The 19,466-nt window shown below is 46.6% G+C and overlaps 2 protein-coding genes and 1 non-coding gene across 3 annotated transcripts; all 3 read right to left on the minus strand.

The window, feature by feature from the left end:
- Nucleotides 1–9,933: 9,933 nt before the first annotated feature.
- On the minus strand, nt 9,934–14,031 carry LOC107276590 (F-box/FBD/LRR-repeat protein At1g13570). Its single transcript, XM_066310974.1, has 5 exons — nt 13,802–14,031; nt 12,568–12,677; nt 10,859–11,686; nt 10,622–10,780; nt 9,934–10,514 (listed from the first exon to the last, which is right to left on the minus strand). Exons 1-5 carry the CDS (start codon nt 13,893–13,895, stop codon nt 10,098–10,100), a joined length of 1,608 nt encoding a protein of 535 aa, XP_066167071.1. The 5' UTR covers nt 13,896–14,031; the 3' UTR covers nt 9,934–10,097.
- Nucleotides 14,032–15,480: 1,449 nt separating this feature from the next.
- On the minus strand, nt 15,481–15,553 carry TRNAK-CUU (transfer RNA lysine (anticodon CUU)). Its single transcript has one exon. It is a non-coding gene; the product is annotated as a tRNA-Lys (tRNA).
- Nucleotides 15,554–16,083: 530 nt separating this feature from the next.
- On the minus strand, nt 16,084–18,657 carry LOC9270952 (uncharacterized). Its single transcript, XM_015782822.3, has 3 exons — nt 18,371–18,657; nt 17,828–17,938; nt 16,084–17,633 (listed from the first exon to the last, which is right to left on the minus strand). The coding sequence occupies exons 1-3, from the start codon at nt 18,596–18,598 to the stop codon at nt 16,383–16,385; spliced, it is 1,590 nt and encodes a 529-aa protein (XP_015638308.1). The 5' UTR covers nt 18,599–18,657; the 3' UTR covers nt 16,084–16,382.
- Nucleotides 18,658–19,466: the final 809 nt, after the last annotated feature.

Raw genomic sequence — 19,466 nt, forward strand, 5'->3', positions numbered from 1 at the left:
GCCTGCCCATCCGCCACCGCGTGCCGCCGCCAACCGCCCGTCCGCGCGCGCCACTGCCCCCGCGCGTGCCCGCCCGTCCAGCCCCGCGTGCCGCCGCCCACAGCTCATCCGCCGCCGCGCACCGTCCGCCCGTCCGCCGTCTCTCGCCGCCAGCCGCACCTGCCGCTGCGGCTCGCGCCGCCGTCCGCCATTCCGCCGCCGCTCGCCGCCAGCCGCCCAGGCGCCCACCTCCTGCCCCCTGCACCGGATGTGTGTGAGAGAGAGAGAGCACGAAGAGAGAGAGGAAGAGGGGAAAGGGAGGTATGACATGTGGGTCCCACTTTTTTTTAAATAGGAAATGCTGACTGGATTGCCACGTAGGATAAAACCACTTTCGATTGGATCGAGGGGGGTAATTCGTCCGGTAATGAAAGTTTGGGGTGAGAAATGTCTGGTTTTAGAGTTCAGGGGTGTAATTCGGTCGACCACGATAGTTCAGGGGGGTAATTCGTACTTTTTCCATCACATATTAATACATCTTCTTAAATTTTTTTAAATTTTTTTATAACCATTTGAATGACATGCAAATAACGAGGGGATATCCCCTTGAGGGATCAAAATCCTCTTCCATCTATCTGTCTCTCTGTGTGTTTCAGGTTTTCAGCACGTATATGCATCATGCATATGGACCAGTCGTCATGGAGCCGCGGCCGGCTCTATGCATGGCGGCACTCGCGGAGGACAGGGGGGCACAGATGTAGAACCACGACGGCACACCAACGTGTGCGCGCCACCGGTGGCTGCCGGCCAGCAGCATCCGACGCTGGGCGAGGGTACAGGCAGCCACCCAAGAGACGGCGCCAGGCGATCGACAATCATTCAACTCCCATCGATCCATCCATCGGCGGCGGCTGCGTAGAAGTAGAACACGGAGGCGAGCACGTACTCAGCCATCGCTATGGCACAAGCCTTGTTGACGTTCGTAGAAGTAGAACACGGAGGCGAGCACGTACTCAGCCATCGCTATGGCACAAGCCTTGTTGACGTTGTTGGAGTTGATTATTTTGCTAGCAATGGAACAGAGAAGGAGAACAGAGGAGAGAAGCTCTGTGTTTGTTTCACAAACTGGTTATGCTTTGCTCAAGTATTGCACGTTACATTGATTGTTGGACAGCAGCCTCACATCTAGGACATGGCTGCCTATTTATAGGATGGCTAGGAACTTTTCTGAACACAACTAGTACTGGTACATGCATAAAAATACTAGAACTCACAAAGAACATATTATTGTCTACACTACTCTAGAAATTTCACAGAGGAAGGACTTGCTCCTTGACTTTTGTTTCATGAGTAGTAGAGAGAGTTAGAGAGTAGGTTGGTATGTTCTAGAAATAAATTAACTCCAACAAACTCCCCCTTAATTTATTTCTTGCAAACTCCGATGAGCTCTCTGTCACAGATGAATTTTTCTTTGGATAAAGCCTTCGTAAATATATCTGCCAACTGCTCATCAGTTCGGCAAAATTCCAATTTAACTTCCTGGCGATCAACTGCTTCCCGGATATAATGATACTTGATAGCAATATGTTTCGTCCTGTCATGACTGACTGGATTTTCGTTGATCGCAATTGCAGACTTACTGTCGCAATAAATTGTAGTAGGCTGATATTGCTTCTCACCCAGATCTTCCATAATTCTCCTCAACCAAACAACTTGTGAAACAGCTTTTGATGCTGCTACATATTCTGCTTCGGCTGAAGATAAAGCGACAATATTTTGTTTCTTTGTAGACCAGGACCACATACCTGAACCAAGTGAGAAAGCGTAGCCTGATGTGCTCTTCATATCGTCAAGACATCCAGCCCAGTCGCTGTCCGTGTAGCCAATTAATTTTGATTCTTTAACTGGCTTATACCATATACCATAATATGCGGTCCCTTTGATATACCGCAAAACTCTCTTTGCAGCGGTAAAATTTAATTGACTTGGGCTAGACATATATCTTGATAATAAACTTGCCGCAAACATAATATCCGGTCGTGTTGCGGTCAAATATAATAAACTTCCAACTAAGCTTCTGTAAATTGTTGGATCTGCCTTATCAGCTCCATCTCTAGCCTTTTGCTTTTCATTTGGCAACAAGGGGGTTGTAACTGACTTGCAGTTATCCATCTTAAATTTCTTCAGAATATTTTCAGCATATTTCCTTTGTGATATAAATATTCCTTCATCACTTTGATGCACTTCCATACCGAGAAAATAGTGGAGCAAGCCCAGATCACTCATTTCATATGTATGCATCATATCTTTTTTAAAGTCTTGCATCAACTTCTCACTATTGCCAGTATATATCAAATCATCAACATAGAGTGAGACGATTAGGATATCCGTACCTGTTTTCTTGACATATAGAATAGGCTCACTTATGCTCTTGGCAAATCCTTTCTGAATAAAGTACTTGTCAATTTGACTATACCACGCTCTAGGCGCTTGCTTTAATCCATATAAAGCCTTCTTGAGTCTGAATACCTTATTTTCTCCCCCTTGGACTGAAAACCTTTCAGGTTGTTCAACATAGATTTCTTCATCAAGATAACCATTCAAGAAAGCCGATTTAACATCAAGTTGATATATCTTCCACCTCTTTTGAGCTGCTAGAGCAATTATGGTATGAATTGTCTCTAGCCTGGCAACATGAGCATATGTCTCATAATAATCAATCCCAGGCTTTTGCTTAAAGCCTTTTGCCACAAGTCTTGCCTTGTATTTCTGAACTGAGCCATCTGGATTTAATTTTGTCTTATAAACCCACTTAACTCCAATAACTTCTCTGTCTCTAGGACGATCAACCAACTCCCATGTATTATTTTTCTCAATCATATGAATCTCATCTTCCATGGCCTTTATCCAATTATCATGTTTTTCTGCTTCTTGGAAACTTTGTGGCTCAACAACAGAATAATTGCAAAATTCATGTTGTTCTGACCCTCTTTGTTGAGAAGTAGATTCTAATAATTCAACCATACTTCTTACCCGTCTTGGAGCTGATTCCGGTGTAAGAAATTTGCTCTTCACTGCTTGGGCTTGAATCTGAACTAGCACTTGAGCTTGACCTTGGACTTGATGACTGTGGACTTGGAGGATGATATTCCACTTCATGAGTACCTTGCATATGTGGTTGGCCTAGTGTGATGGTAGTGGTTGGCAATAATGGAGTACTATAGGCTTCTGGAGACTTTCAGTCCCAACTAGCATTTTCATTAAAAATCACATCTCTGTTGATAATAATTTTCTTTTTCTCCAGATTATAAAGTCTATATCCTTTTATACCATCAGCATAGCCAACAAATATGCAACGGTCACTTTTATTATCAAATTTTACTCTCTTTTGTGCTGGCACTTGAGCATAGCAAATGCAACCAAATACTCTCATATGACCAATGACAGGCTTTTTACCATACCAAGCTTCAAAAGGTGTACGGTTTGGTACTGCCTTGGTAGGACTTCTATTTAAAATATAAACTGCAGTATTAACTGCTTCAGCCCAGAAAGATTTAGGCATACCTTTGTCTTGGAGCATAGAATTGGCCATATCATTGATCGTCCGATTTTTCCGTTCTGCAACTCCATTTTGTTGCGCACTATAGCCTGCCGTCAGCTGTCTTCGGATGCCAGCATTTTCACAATATTTCTCAAATTCTTTTGAGATATATTCTCCTCCTTGATCGCTGCGCAATACTTTAATTTTTCGATTACTCTGATTTTCCACCATGGCCTTGAATTTTTTGAATATCTCCAAGGCTGCAGATTTTTCTTTTAGAAAATATACCCAGATCATTCTTGTATAATCATCGATAAATGTGATAAAGTACCAATTTCCTCCTTCTGAAATTGTTGGCACTTTACCAACTATATCAGTGTGCACTAGTTCCAATGGTGCACTTGCTCTCCAAGCTCCACTGTGGGGAAAAGAAGCCCGAATTTGTTTTCCAAATACACATCCTTCACATGGGTCAGATTTGGGAGTAATAAATGGAAGGCCTTAAACCATACCTTTTGTCTTGAGTAGCTTCAATGCTCTGTAATTAAGATGACCCATTCTTTTGTGCCATAAATCAGAAATATCAACTTCACTTCTGAGAGCCATTTGAGTTGGATGATTCATCCTTAATAGAAAATTTCTATTCTTCTCCATATTTATTTTGGCGACCAGACGACTATTTTTACGGTCCAATATTTTGCAAGAAAAATCTTCAAAATAAACCGCGTACCCGTGTTCTAGAAGTTGCCCAATACTTAGCAAATTTTGCTTTAAATCGGGTACCAACAAAATATCTTTTATAAATTTTGGACCGTCTGCTGTTTGATCAGCAACCGTACCTTTGCCTTTACTTTGGGCTATAGAGCCATTTCCCATGTGGATCTTTGCATGATACGATGAATCCATTTCTCGAAATAAATTTGGATCAGCGGCCATATGGTTTGTACAACCACTGTCAATAACCCAAACATCATCTTTTTCTTCTTGAGCAGTATGGCAAGAGAAAACCATTTCTTCAGATTTTTCCTTCTCTTGTGAAAAATTAGCCCGGTTAATTTCCCGAGTTCTGCAATATTTTGCAATATGACCCTTTCTTTTGCACTTGTTGCAGGTCATTTTCTTCCAGCACATATATGTAGTATGACTAGATTTTTGGCAAATGTCACACCACAAATTTGAACTGGACGTACCTTTTTCTCTTCTCTCTTGACCATATTCGTTCTGCCTGGAAAAACCATTTTTCTGAAAACCACGGTCTCGCATTGGAAATCCATTTTTCTGAAAATTCCCACGAAACCTTGAGTTTTGAGGCCTGAAGCTCAACTTTGACTGAAATGCATTCTCAACAGAGCTCCCTTCACGTTGAAGCTTTCTTTCTTCGTGAGATTCCAACGAGCTCATAAGTTGCTGAATTGTGAGAGTTGACAGATCCTTGGACTCCTCAATTGCAGCAACAATATACTCGTATTTTTCAGGCAGACTGATTAAAATTTTCTTCACGACCTTCTGGTCATTTATATCTTCACCATAGAGGCGCATCTGATTAACGATCTCAATAACTCTTGAGAAATAGTCTTTTACCTTCTCTGACTCCTTCATTTGCAAATTCTGAAATTGCCTTCTCAAAGTTTGAAGCTTCACCGCAAGTACCTTCTGAGATGCTTGAAACTCCTCCTTCAACTTGTCCCATGCTTCCTTGGATTTCTTGGCGCCAATAATACGTGGAAATAGACTTTCCGCAACTCCTTGTTGGATCAAGAACAAGGCCTTGGCGTCCGACATCCGATCCTCTACCAAAGACTTCTTCTGTTCCGCCGTAAGAGTTTCTCCAGCGGAATACTCTTGATAGCCATTCTCAACAATATCCCACAATCCTTGAGATAGCAGCAGCGTCCGCATCTTGATGCTCCATATATCATAATTTTCTCTTGCAAATACAGGAACCATAGACTGCGCCATTGTGGCGCCCGAACTTGAAGCCATACTTGTAGCTTCAATTGACAATACCGATACGCCGTGCTACTCCGTCACGCCCTACTCGAACCTGGCTCTGATACCAGTTGTTGGAGTTGATTATTTTGCTAGCAATGGAACAGAGAAGGAGAACAGAGGAGAGAAGCTCTGTGTTTGTTTCACAAACTGGTTACGCTTTTCTCAAGTATTGCACGTTACATTGATTGTTGGACAGCAGCCTCACATCTAGGACATGGCTGCCTATTTATAGGATGGCTAGGAACTTTTCTAAACACAACTAGTACTGGTACATGCATGAAAATATTAGAACTCACAAAGAACATATTATTGTCTACACTACTCTAGAAATTTCACAGAGGAAGGACTTGCTCCTTGACTTTTGTTTCATGAGTAGTAGAGAGAGTTAGAGAGTAGGCTGGTATGTTCTGGAAATAAATTAACTCCAACAGACGTGACATCTCCGGAGCAGAAGCCGAGAACGCCGCCCGCGCTCAGCAGCGGCCTCTGGCAGGAGGACGTGCATCTGACCATCAGCCATCACGGGAAGAAAGTCGAGGTCGATGGCTGCCCGAGAGGCACCGGCCGGATGAGCACACCAACGTGTGCGCCGCCGGCAGCCAACACTCGGCGAAGGTTCGGGCACGGGGCAGCCACCCAAGAGACTGCGCCAATCCAGCCATCCCCTTCCCGGTGAGAAGGCGCTGCACCCCGGCGGTCGAGAAGAACGACCATTACCACACAACACTATCGGCGCGCGGCAAACGGCCAGGAGATGCGACCTCGCCTCGATGGCCTGCCAAGAAACAGGAAGCAGCATGCACGCGGTCATCTACACCAGCACGCCGGCGTACAACATCGTCCCTTAATTTTCTTTTGCAGATCGATCACGGATTCACGGAGGAGGAAACCATCGGCGCCTTGCTCTGGCAGCCTGTAGACCACTCATCAACATTAGCATAGACACACAGACGGACAACAACAGCCGTCGAGCAACCCATCTCATCCATGGCCATTCAGTTCCTTTCCTCAACACACACACATGCATAGTCAGCCTCGCCGACGCAACCTCGCCGGAGCCGCCGTGCAGGACCGGCCCTGCAAGAGGAGAGCCCGCCGGCAACAGGTGTGATGCACGCCGGCAACGACTCAGGACGAGAGCAAGTCCGCCGTCTCTTTTTTCTCGTTTCAGGTTGCACATGCATGAGAAAGAGATGGGATCGAGAGATGAGCCTGTACGCGACGCTGCCGGGGTTAATTATCGTGGCTGCCACGGCTATCTCTGAAGAGACGATCACTGCCATCGCGCCGAAGGCCGTGGAGATCACGTCACGTCGCCGTGCCATCTACGCTATCTCGACGAAGCACGACGTCGCTCTGAGGAGATCATCAGAGCCACCATGCTCATCATCGAGTTATGCCCGAAGACGTACTCCTCATCGGTGTCATCATAAATCATGCCGGGCCACCAGTGACCGCAGCGGCCACGCATACGTCGTCAGACCACCCGTGGAGAACGCCGGGGCTGCCTGTGACTGAAGCTCCATGATCACCTTCAAGCAGCCGGCGACGCCATCTACCTGGTGCCATCAGTCAATGGATGTCCTCGCCTGGCGGGTCGCAGTCTCTTCTTTGTGTGACGCCGCCAACGATCATCGGCGCTATCACCTTCCTCACGCTAGCTCATCGCCAAGCTCTTCAAGGAGGACGCCGGAGTGCCACTTCTCGGCATCTGTACACCGCCATCAAATTCGGCCGGGTCATCAACCATCTCGTCCACCTCGTGGGCGACGCCCTAACGCTCGCCGTCCTCGTCGAGCCACTGGAGAAACTGTCCACCGGGCGCCATCACATGTCGAGATACGTCGGCGCCCTCATCTTGCTGCCGACATCCACGATACCTTCGCCGGCGGCGTTGTCATCTTCCCCACGCTCGTCGACAAGCTATTCGAGGAGAATGCAGAAGCGTCACCGCTCGACACCCTGCACGCTGTCGTCGAGTACGCTGGGAATTGCCGGAGCAGCCGCAGTCGTCGCCAAGCCATCCCTGATCCAGGAGGTCATGTTGGAGCCAACGCCACTGTTGATAGTATTTATATGTTTCACTGTTGACGAAACTAGCTTATTGAGGGAAAGTATTGAGTATGTGCACTGTGGAGTAAATATACAGAGTGGCCGAGTGGGTTGACCAATTGGACTATCATTTATAGGTTTTCTGCCCGTAGAGGCCAATGGAAGCCATATTGAACTTTTATGTAATATATATAAATTCAGAGTATTTTAATCCTACAAATTTGTTAAGGAGTTTACTGGGGAAATTTAGGCGTGCTTTTATTGGTGAATGTTTGGAGGAACAGTACGGATTCTCTGGACTTTAGTGACTTCATATTCTTGCACTTTCTTTTGTTGGTGAAGCAGCAACGTGACTTCACATTCTAGTGCTCAAGTCACAATGTTCTCACGTGAAAGTGGTTCATTGTATTCAAGATGATACTTGAAAGCAAGGTGAATTCATGTTTTAGAGGTACAAGAGGTGAGACTTGTTGTGTAGTTGATGACTTGATGTGTCTAACTGAGCGTATTATCTATATAAATTCGATGGCATATGTTGCATGTAAAATTTATTAAGTGCAGAACGCCTGGGGATCTAGGAACAAGGTGTGGGACGGCGGGTATAGAAGGATTTCGATAAATGGAGTTTCTTTGCTTGAGCAATTTTTTGCAGATTCACCATAGAAAGTTGAGGGCATTCTGTACATGGTACTTTTGTGGTCAATAAATCAAACATGTATAGCGGATGTCGCATGTTACTTAACTATGTATAGCCCTCGCGCAAAACAAAACCAGCAGACGAGACTTTGGCCCTCGCGTCGCCCTCGCGCGGCGGCTCGGGGGTGAAACCCTAGCCGCCGCCGCCCCTCCTCCTCCCTCCTCCCTGCTTCGCCGCCGCCGGAGCTCGTCGCCGGCAAAGCCGGGCGACGCGCTGGGATGGCGGCAACGGGGTAATCTCCCTCGGCTCCATCTCGCCCCGGTGCGGGTGTGGCGACGATGGCGGCGGGACGGCGAGGTCGCGGTGATGGCGTGGTGGTGGGGCTCCCCGCGGCGATGGCAGCGCGGCGGTAGGGCTCTGCGCGGCTCCGTTGAGGGCGTCGCCAGATCTGGTAGCCCCGCCAGATCTGGCCGGGGTACGACGGCGGCGCGGCGGCGGGTCTCGGCGTGGCCGGCGACGGTCTCGGTCGACGCCGGCGCCCTCGGACGTAGCAGGTGGCCAGCAGCTTCGGCGCGGTTTCGTCGGCGACGACAGCACCGGGTCGGCGGCGGCTCTCCGGTCGGCGGCGGTGCTCCGGCGCCGGCTGCCGCGTGGTCCTGGCCAGGGGCTGCCGGCCTGCTGCGGCTTTTGCCGGCGACGGGGAAGGCGCCTCCATCTCCCTCCCTCCTGGTCCTCCAGATCCAGTTCTCCCCTTCTTCAGTGGTGTTTCTTCCGGTGCTCTCTGACGGTGCGGCGCCCGCTCCCCTCTTCTTAGGTGCTCCTCCCTTCTTAGGCTAGGCTACTTCCAGTCGATGCCGGGGAGTTCCGTGGTTCGGTAGGGGTGGCGTGCGGAGTTGTTTCGGCATCCTGTTCGCTGGTCGTCGGCCGCGCCGTTGTTTCCCTGCAGCTGGGTTCCTGGGTGTGAGGTGGTCTCTGGTCGAGCTGTAGGGTTGGCTGTTGAGGTGGAGTCGGAGCTGCTTGTCTTGCAAGCTCGGCAACGATGACCCTCAACGAACGTCCCGGCAACGCGACGAGGGTTTTGAGGTGGAGCAGCTTGAGAGAGCCTTAGGTGAAAACCTTGCCTAGTGCTATCCTAGGTTGATGATATCGACGCTTGCGGGCGCCGTTTCCTCCTTGGAGGTGTCGTCATGTTGGTTCTCTCTTCCTTCAGGTGAAAACCGGGTTCCTTTCGGAACGGGCGTTGACAGCATCCTTGATGTTGTTTCCTTGTTGAAGGCTTCGCTCAGAAGGTTTCTGCTCCACTAGAGGATGTTTGGTGGTTCTGGAGACCTTGTCATTATGTTGTCGAAGCTGCTTGCCTTTTGGTAAGCTCGGTAACGACGACTTTTGTGAGGTCTCATTAGTTGTTTCTTTTCTTTTCTGTATTGGTTTTTGCCGGTTTCCCGTTTAATTAACCGTGCTTGTTTGGTTTTCGGGCCCGGTTTCCCTTATTAACTGGGCCAATTCTCTTCTTCTATAAATTCCGGCAGGAGAAACTCCTGCCGTCGGTTCCTCGAAAAAAACTATGTATAGCCCATGTAACATGGCATAGCAAAAGAGTGGCGCATGTCATGTAAGGACTCTAGTTCTTTTTAGTTCTGGCTTTCAGAAAAACTGTCTAGCACCTGGGAAGTTTAAAAACCTTAACAAGTCATGTAATTGCAGACCTGTGTAGGAACTTTCTTCATTTCTATTAATGGAAATGGGAGGCCATGTCTCTTGTTTAAAAAAAATCAGAACTGTAGCGCTTGTCACAACTTGAGAAATAAAGCATGACCCCTAGTATTCCAAGACAATAAAAAGTATTCCAAGACAAAAAAAAAACAACAAGTAGATGTAAAACAAGCCACCTCGAGCTTAAGCAACACGATGATCTTTTACTCCCAAACCTTCAGTAGCATGGCACCAGCCGCAGGGCTTCAGAACAACTAACTTAACTGTGGAGGGGACTTTCCCCACAATGTATCTTTTGATAGCCAAGAGCGCGTTTTCGGCTTCCATAATCATAGGGCTACCTATACGGCCACAGAAACCAACTTCGTGAACAGATAATCTATCAGGGTGAACATAATCATCATGTATTGTGTCTAGGGTAAGACATTCAAGTGATGTTGCATTCTCAAGAATATGACAAGTTAACTCGATCATGCTCTTTGCAGAGCAAAAGCCAATGATATTCACATTCTTTATGTTGCCATGGCTGGATCTTGGCATCTGCCTCAGATGTGAGGAATTTTCAGAAATCACATCATGCTCCATGCGAATCTGTGATACCTGCATAGGAACAAGTAAAGCATACTTGAAGAAATGGTTCCACTACAGATAATAGATATATTTGCCACATTAAATTCCAAAAAGGAAACACATGAAAATTTACTTACAATCAAAGTGAAAGTCTCCAAGACAGGAGACGCGCCAATAAAATAAGCTAGAGAAAGATAATCATATGCTGGGGAAAAGGCCCCATTGAATCCGATAAGAGAAATCTTCAAGCTCTTGAGGTGGAGGAATTTGAAAGGTGCAACTACTGTATTGAACTTCTACACAAATAACCATATTAATCATATTTCAAGGTAAGACCATTAATGGTATCTAATGAGATCATCATATTAATATACCTCACCAAATGAAGATATTATGAGAGTTTCAATAGTTGGCACAATGGATGAAAGATTGGCACTGGCATAATGAACATTATTATACTGATAAAAGGATGATATGCGTAGTTTCTTCACTGCCAGTAAACCTCCATCTGATAGTCGTGCTAGATTACCGTCATAATGGAAGGTTGAAAGATTTGGAGCTTTAACTTCCATCATTTGCAATGCTTTGCGTTCATACACTTCTAGGTCCTTAAGCTGTTGTAGCTGGCAAGGTATCCTGAGGTAGTTGAGCTCTTTGCAATATTTGAGTGTCAACTGCTCTAAAGCAAAAGAATTGGAAAGAAGACACTCTAATTCGTCCCCAGTAATATGAACTTCACCCAGATGTAGTCTTCGCAAGAAATTAAGTCCGCCAGTAGGACGGAAGGCACAGTGGCTAAGACAAATATGCTTAATCGAGTTTCCACCCCTATTGAATAAAATTGAGCAAGGGAAATTGTAGTACTTTGTATTGTTCTCTGGAAACTGCGTAAGACTGAGTTCCTCAATTGCTGGTGTAATAGCAATATTGAGCCAACGGTCAAGATAATAGGTGTTGATCAAATTATAAGATTGAAGCCCGAATGTCCTCAAGCCAATGCCTGAGTGGTTTTTCATAATGTGATCAACTTTGTTGACGAGTTCCCTAACATTTTCCCTCCAATTGCCATTCAACCCCAGTGTTTTCTTACTGAAGATGAGGTTGGGACGACATCTCCAAGAATATAGAAATGTGCTAGACACGCATGCAGCACGAGCGGCATCTCGCAGTGGCAATAAGGAATGTATATGATACCAGATATCCTGAAAACACAAGGATGGGAGAAAATTTCAACACCACATCTGTAAAGGCAAGTGAACCAGGATGCATGGGATCATGTTCCATTGTACAACAAAATCCTATAAAAGTTCATGCAGCAAGGAAACATAAACAAACATATAATTTCTGAATAGGGCATAAATAGTGCATCTGAGTACTCGACCAGGTGGAAACCATGTAATAAGAACGTAAAAACTAAAATAAGTAGTGGTTGCATGCACGTGGTTAATTAAAAAGGGTTCTATATTTGAGAAGATAAGATGAATCAAAAGGCCCCCTATAAGAATATATACTAAAACCACCATATGTAACGGAACTAGGAAGCATGATAACAAAAACAATGCCCTAGTGTGAACGACATAATCAACAAAAATGGGTAGGGAGATCATTTTCTTGTCTTGTATAAGTCATGGTGGAATTTTTTTACTTGCAATTATCTAAATGCCTTGCGTGTGCTAAATGTAAATGAACAATAAGGTCCTAATATTGTTTAAAACACATACATCACTACATTTTCTTTTATAATGGCATTTGAGAGTGTTCAAGCATGCTAAAATTAATTCATACATAACAGTAATCTAGTCATATTGGAGCCTTCGTCTGAAATTTTGATTTTAGAAAAAGCAATATAAGAAGAAAAACAATATGTGGAAGTTTTATATTGTGCATATACAAACCCAGAATCCAGGGTAGCCTGTAAAAGATTGGGTCAGCCCAATGGTTGGCTGAACTTTACTATTAGGGATGTGAAAAGAGTCGTACAAACAAAAGTAGTATTGACAGAAGTGCAGCATATGGTGGTTGGTGGTATATCCACCACCTTCTTTCTAAGAAGAAAAGGGGATACATGACGAGAAATTTATACCTCTGGAAGGGAGACCCGTGGATTTCTCATTCTTTTGGCATCTTGGTTATCATCTTCTTCTTGTTGGCAGGGTGAACCCTTTCGTTTAGCCAATAAAGTAACCGATCCATCTGCTGTGCACATTAAGGTTATGCATGCTAGGTACGAATGATAATGGAGTATAAAATAGAGAGTGCAATGCCACATGCTAAATCTGCCTTTGTTATACAACTATTGGACAAGAACCATCCAAGTTGTCCTTATGTGAAAGAGTGCGAATTGAAGCACTCAATGAGAAACTAAGGACAAGAATTTTGCATGCAACTCAAATAGTCATAGAAAAAACTGAAAAAATTTAGTAACATCGATTGTAATGATATAAATCTATACATAAACATGTAGGACTAAATTTGATCTACAACTAGATTATCAAAAATAATAAAATCAGATAGTTAATAGTACCATACAGCGCAGATAAAATTTGTTATTTTTGTTTCTTCATATGTCGATCAAATTTAGACTTGCATGTTTGTATAGTGTCTATCTTATCAAATTTTATGAAATTTTTATATAACTGTTTAAATTACTTTGGTAGGCACCTAGGTGTAGAAAATACTTTCCCCAGAAACTAAAGGAAGCAACGTTGTTGATACATGCTGATGCCTACCAAAGTACTAAGGCGGTGTTTAAATCCTACCCCAAAATTTTACACCCCGTCACATTGAACGTTTGAACACATGTATGAAGTAAAAAAATATAGGCAAAAAAATAACTAATTGCACAATTGCGACTAACTTGTGAGACGAATCTTTTAAGCCTAATTGCTCCATGATTTGACAATATAGTGCTACAGTAAATATTTGCTAATGACATATTAATTAGGCATAATGAATTCGTCTCGCTGTTTACTGACGGATTATGTAATTAGTTTCTTTATTACTGCCCGAACACCCCGTGCGACACCCTATATAATACCCGATGTGACACGCCAAAACTTTACACCCCTAGATACAAACACACTTTTACACCCTTGGATCTAAACACACCCTAAAGTAATCAGTTAGCTACTCTCAGCAAAGAAAATCCCAGCCTTTTTCTTTCTTCTCTCTCACAATAGCAGTATCTTTCATCTAAAAAAAGGAATAGTTGTATACTGAAGAAGCTATATATAATATATGCCAGCCAGGACCAGGAACATGTACAAGATGGCATGCGATGCAACAAAGAGGCCAATGGAGCTAAGAGAGGGCTTTACCACGGGCTTGGACTTGCCGCCGTCGCCGTCGCCGTCGCCGGGGCCGGGGCCGCCGCTGCGTCGACATGAGCCGCTTCAGCGACAGCAACCCCATGACCCCTCCCTCTCTTGGATCTGTGGTTCTTCCCGTTTGTTCGAAAACCAACGGAGCCCCCGATCCGCCGCGCGCTCTCTCGAATTTTTAGCCACCCGCGCCGCGCGAGGGTGGGAGAAGGGAACCGAAGCCGTGACGACTGACGACTGTTCCACTTGTATAACGGCGGAGATCAGGAAACAACAGAAGGCCGGCTGTTCCACGTGACCACGTCGTGGGCTGAGATTGGGGCCCACAATAGAAGGGAAGGCCTTGATGGGCTTTCGTGTGTGTCATGCTCTTGCGCGTTTAGTGGTAAGGAAGGAATAAGTTCATATAAGGTCCCTTAACTTGTCGACGAATCCGATTTTCGTCATTCAACCGCAAAACCAGATACAATGGATCCCTCAATTATCAAAACCAGTGCAGAAGAGGTCCCTTAGCGGTTTGGACAGCGGTTTTGGCTGACGTGGCAGCTACGTGGCTAATTTGGCTTGGTCTTCATCTGATGTGGCAATGACGTGTCGCTTACGTGGCAATTTGTCTCAGAAAAATAATAAACCTCATGGGACCCACAAGCCAGTGCCACACTCAAATTAATAAAAAAATTGGTGGGGCCCACGTGGGCCCCACAAGTCATTCTCCCTCTCTTCAATTCTCTCTCCCCTCTCATCTCTCACGACGGTGGCACGGGCGAGGAGGGGCGGTGGCGAGGCGGAGCAGAGGGGCGGCGGGTGGAGCCCTCACGACGGCCACGCCCTCTCCGGCAGGGCGGCGGCGGCGGCGGCCTCCTCCGGCGAGGGTGAATTCCCGGCTCCGACGTCTGATCCCGCATCCGCCTATCAGCTCACCACCAAGCTCTCCTCCCCCTTAGCCGAAATCCACGGCCACCTCAAGCTCACCCCTCCCTCCTCCCCGCCGCGTCGCATCCCCGCCTCACGGCCCTCACCGCCGCTCGACGATGTTCGCCGCAGCCTCCACCTCTTCTGCAACCCCCAGCCCTCATCCGACGCGACCTCCGCCACCGCCTCCTCGAACCGCAGCCCCTCGTTCGTCGACATCTTCCACGCCAGGCCGGCCCCTCCGACCGGCCGCGCTGCCGACCAAAGATCTGAAGACGAACAACTGTAATGATACATCGTGATTTTGCTGTTCTTATTTCTTGTTTAGTCGACATTGGTGAATGCCTGATGAAACCTAATGGATAACCTTTGGTTACTGATGGTGCTGTGGTTGCATATGGCCCTGACATGTGGGTCCCACGAGATTTATTATTTTTCTGGAACACATTGCCACGTAAGCGACACGTCATTGCCACGTCAGATGAAGACCAAGCCAAATTAGTCACGTAGGCACCATGTCAATCGGATTCGTCGACAAGTTAAGGGACCTAAGATGAACTTATTCCGGTAAGGAATTGCCTCCCTCTAAAGCTCCCTCTAACTCTTGCTCCTGGATGAATCGTGTCCCTCATCCACGTGAAGCTCCCTCGCGTGTATGAGTGATGCAAAATAGACTTATATTCCCAGTGGTAATTCATGTTTCCTACACATCGGAAGCTTTAGACCATCAAAGTCTCTAGTTTTAAACTAGCAAAAGGAATGTACGCCCACCGTGGGGCTCGAACCCACGACCACAAGGTTAAGAGCCTTGCGCTCTACCGACTGAGCTAGACGGGCTTTGTTCAATACATTGTCAACAAAGTTCTCATTATATAGTCATCTGTGTCACTATTGCCATGTCATGGCAATGTTAACCGCATCCACCTAAAACGTGTATTCTACCACATTCGTACATGAAAAATATTATCCTTGGCCGCTCATAGCTATCACTCCCAACTACATATGAATTTCAGAGATTTTGCTTTGGGATCAAACACCAACGATGGCGTGTGAAAATACCTATATCTTGAATGGTAACAATTCTGTCATTTCACAATCTGAAACAAATTGCCAGGAGATCTTGGGGGTAATTTGTCCAGACAGGAGTACCAGCTAAGATTCACCTCGGGTGATCTTGGATTGCTCACCAACACAGAGTCAACAGTAAAGAGAGCTTAGGAACAAAGAACGTACTACCTCTGTCCCATAGTATACGGGATTTTGCCCACATAAACTGTACGAGCAAAATCCCTTATATTATGAGACAAAGGGAGTATACAATTGTATTAGCGCGGCAGCTCACAGTAGGGCACACTGCACTCATTCCATGCTCCATCAACCGCCTTCCTTCCAGCGTACAGCCACAAATAGCATTACAGTTCAATAACACAAGCCGAGTAGATTCTACTAAGCATCCAATGTTACAGCTAAGTGCCAAATTATCCTATCAACCCGGCCGTTCTTGGGGGCTTCCAGAAAAATCATGTTACTCTACTCCTTTTTTTTTTCGAACGACTCGCACTAGACATTGTGAAGTTCATGTTACTCTACTCCTTCACCCCATAGGATAAGAATGCTTGTCAAAACGGCAGAATAACAAAAAAAGAAACCATGTGCTGCTATAGAATCATGAGGCCTCCTCTTCAAGGATGTCTATGAAACGCCTTCCATCAGATCGTTGGAAGACTGAACTGTCAAAGTGGAGCTCGTTGGTAGAGACCGCCTCAAATCTAGTCCATAGTTCTCTCTTGAGAGTTGTTTCTCCAGCTTGCTTTCCCTTCAGGTTGGTGCTTTCCAAGCCTTTCCAGGGAGTACCAAGCAATGCCCTGCTATGAATTGCTGGAGTTTGGATGGGCTTATCATCTGAAATTCCCTGTCCCTTCTTCAGGATATTGCTCTCCAAGCCTTTCCAGGGAGTACCAAGCAAGGCCTTGCTATGCACTGATGAAGTCTGGATAGGCTTGTCATCTGAAAGTTCCTTTATTTTCTGAAGGTTATCACTTTCCAAACCTTTGCATGGAGTATCGATAAATGACTTGCTGTCTCTTGCTGGAGGTGCAATGGGCTTTTCATCTGAAGGATCCATTAATACACAGGTTTTGAGTGGCGATAAGAACCAGTCAAGAGTATCATCTGCTTCTCTCCTTCGGTATGTAGTCATGGTAGGTTGATTGAACCCATAAAAGTCTGGATACCTCGAGGCCAGATCCTTCGAGATCTCATCAGATGAAATATCACCACTGGCTTCAGAAGGTTTGCCGCTCTGGGTTGGTCCGGTGCTTGGAATTTCTTCCTTTCTTGATCCCTCTGATATTGGAGAGAACATCTGTTGCTTGCATGACAATGCTGTCCTCAGGCATGGACTAGGTAGTGCTCTTCCACTCTTCTGAACTGTGAAACTGAAAGGTGAGAAGAGACTGTTTCCTGATGACCCCTTCTTTGCTTTGATAAAATTAGGTGTCATGACACAAGTATTCGATTCATTTGCTTTCGCACTTTGCTCCAGATCGAGACAATCGTCATCAGAAATGGTCAGTTTCAAAACAGGTATATTGGGAAGATTTAGCTGATCCAGGCCGGTAGTTGTCTTCAACTGCGTTGTCGATGATTTTGGGCATCTGGATGAGCATGTCTTTGTTTTTGTCAATGGTGTTAAGAGAAACAACTGCTTTCCACTATCGACCATACATGCTCCGGCACGCCACGATACAAGAGGTGAAGGAGAGACAACCAAGTCGGGCTCATCTATGTTGCTGCAGAGCAACCTATCATTCCCTATTGTAGCAGGTACTGAACAGGCTGCACTGGTGAATTTCGACTCATTCTTGCTTTTCTCTGGAGAAGCTTGTAACGCTAGCTTCAGTCTTGAAGACCATTGCTGTTTACCAAAAAAAAAAAAGATGCTCAAGTCTAATGTTTCACAAATGGAGAAAATAATGATGAACTAACATAAAGTGAGCTCATGCTTAGAAGTTTCAGAACAAAAGGAACCTAAAATAAAATTGAATCACATTTATATGTTTCACCTTCAAAATAAGAATTAAAATAAGATTTGATGATAATGGTATTCACCTTCAAAGAAGAATTAGTGTCTGATAAGAAGCAGCTGAATGATTCTATTTCTTGTTTCCCTTTTGCAGACACAGATTGGCATTCAAGGGCGGCGCAGACCAATTCATCAATCTAAGTGAGGAGAAAAACAGGAAAAATGTTATAAGAACCAACAAGTCAAGTAAGTCCCCATGTCGCGCTTGCACAAACGAGATTATATTCAGAATATATCCAACAACACAGATCCGCATGCTACATAACGGATTCAGGAACTCAAGCAAGTGACCAGATAATTCAGGAACGAACAAGACCGTGTCATTTAAATTGAACAAAATACAAGTTACCCTCTCTTTATATACCGAGATCAACCTGCAGCAAGTGCCTCGTAGCTACTGTACTACAAACATGAACTCGCCGCCCCTAAATTGCTACCCCAGAACAACTAGCACATCCCTAAACCGAGAGGACGACCAAATCCCGATTCGACCCAACTAGGGGTGGGGGGGGGGGGGAGGGGGGGAGGAGGGATTTCGAGCGAGGGGGGAATGAGAAGGGCAAGCCTACCTGGGAGACGAGCCCCGCGAGATCGGAGCGCGCGAGGAGGAGCCGGTCGATCGCCGCGGCGTCGGAGGCGGGAGGGCAGGCGGTGGCGGGCCGGCAGGCCGCCGCGGGAGTGGGCGCGGGCTTGCGGGGTCGGGATCCCTGCGGCGGCGGGGGGTGCGGCGTCCTGTTGCCGGGGAGGAGGCGGAGCGGGCGCCGCCGCGCGGTCGTCGGACCCTGGCTCTTCTGCATGGAGAGAAGAGCGGAGAAGAGAAGAGGAGAGAGGACGAGGCGGCGGCGGTGTAACGGTCGGGAAGGGTCTCTACGGGGAATGGGGATTTTGAACCTGCCCACTGCTCACCGCAGTTTCCAGAGACAACGGGTGGCTCAGGCTCATGCTCAGCCTCTCTCGGTCTCGGCCCTCGGGCTTGAAACTGGAAGGTGGCTGTGCTTTGCTTTAAGATTCGTGAAGCGCGCTTGGATCCACCCTTGGTTAAAAAAAAGGGTTAATTGGATCCATGCCACTGCAAATGTGGCAAATAAAAAAATACCACTACTATTCGTGTTATCGGCCGGATGCCACTGAAAATTTTTAAAATTAAAACCATGCCACTCCGTCACTCTTTCCATCCACCCCGTCACTCTTTCCATCCTCCCCGTCCTCTATCCTCTATCACATCGCCGGCCGTCCTCACCGTTTCGCTGCCAACACCACCGCTGCGGCCGACCTCGCGCACTCGCTGCAAAGCTCCTCCTCGTCGGGAGCCACGGCCGACCTCGTGCGCTCGCTGCGGAGCTTCTCCTCGTCGGGAATGGCGGCGGCGGTGACAGCCTCGCGGCTGCAGATCCTAGTGGTGGTCCGGACACCAACGCTATGGTATTGCTCGCCGACGAATAGAGACCGGAAGAAGGCACGCGACGCCTGCAGCTTCACGTGTACGGACTCGGCAACCTTCTTGCGCCGGCCGGTGGCGCCGCCTCCGGCTGTTGCATCCTCGCCGCTGACAGCGCGACCATCGCGGTGGTCCTCCTGTTGCCGCCACATCCCCTCTGCCGATTCTGTCACGGAGATGGACGCAAGCTGCTGCTCCATCACATATCCGTTCTCCTTTATTCTTTC

Source organism: Oryza sativa, chromosome 5, assembly GCF_034140825.1.
Source record: "Oryza sativa Japonica Group chromosome 5, ASM3414082v1".
In the NCBI taxonomy this organism is placed as follows: domain Eukaryota; kingdom Viridiplantae; phylum Streptophyta; class Magnoliopsida; order Poales; family Poaceae; genus Oryza; species Oryza sativa.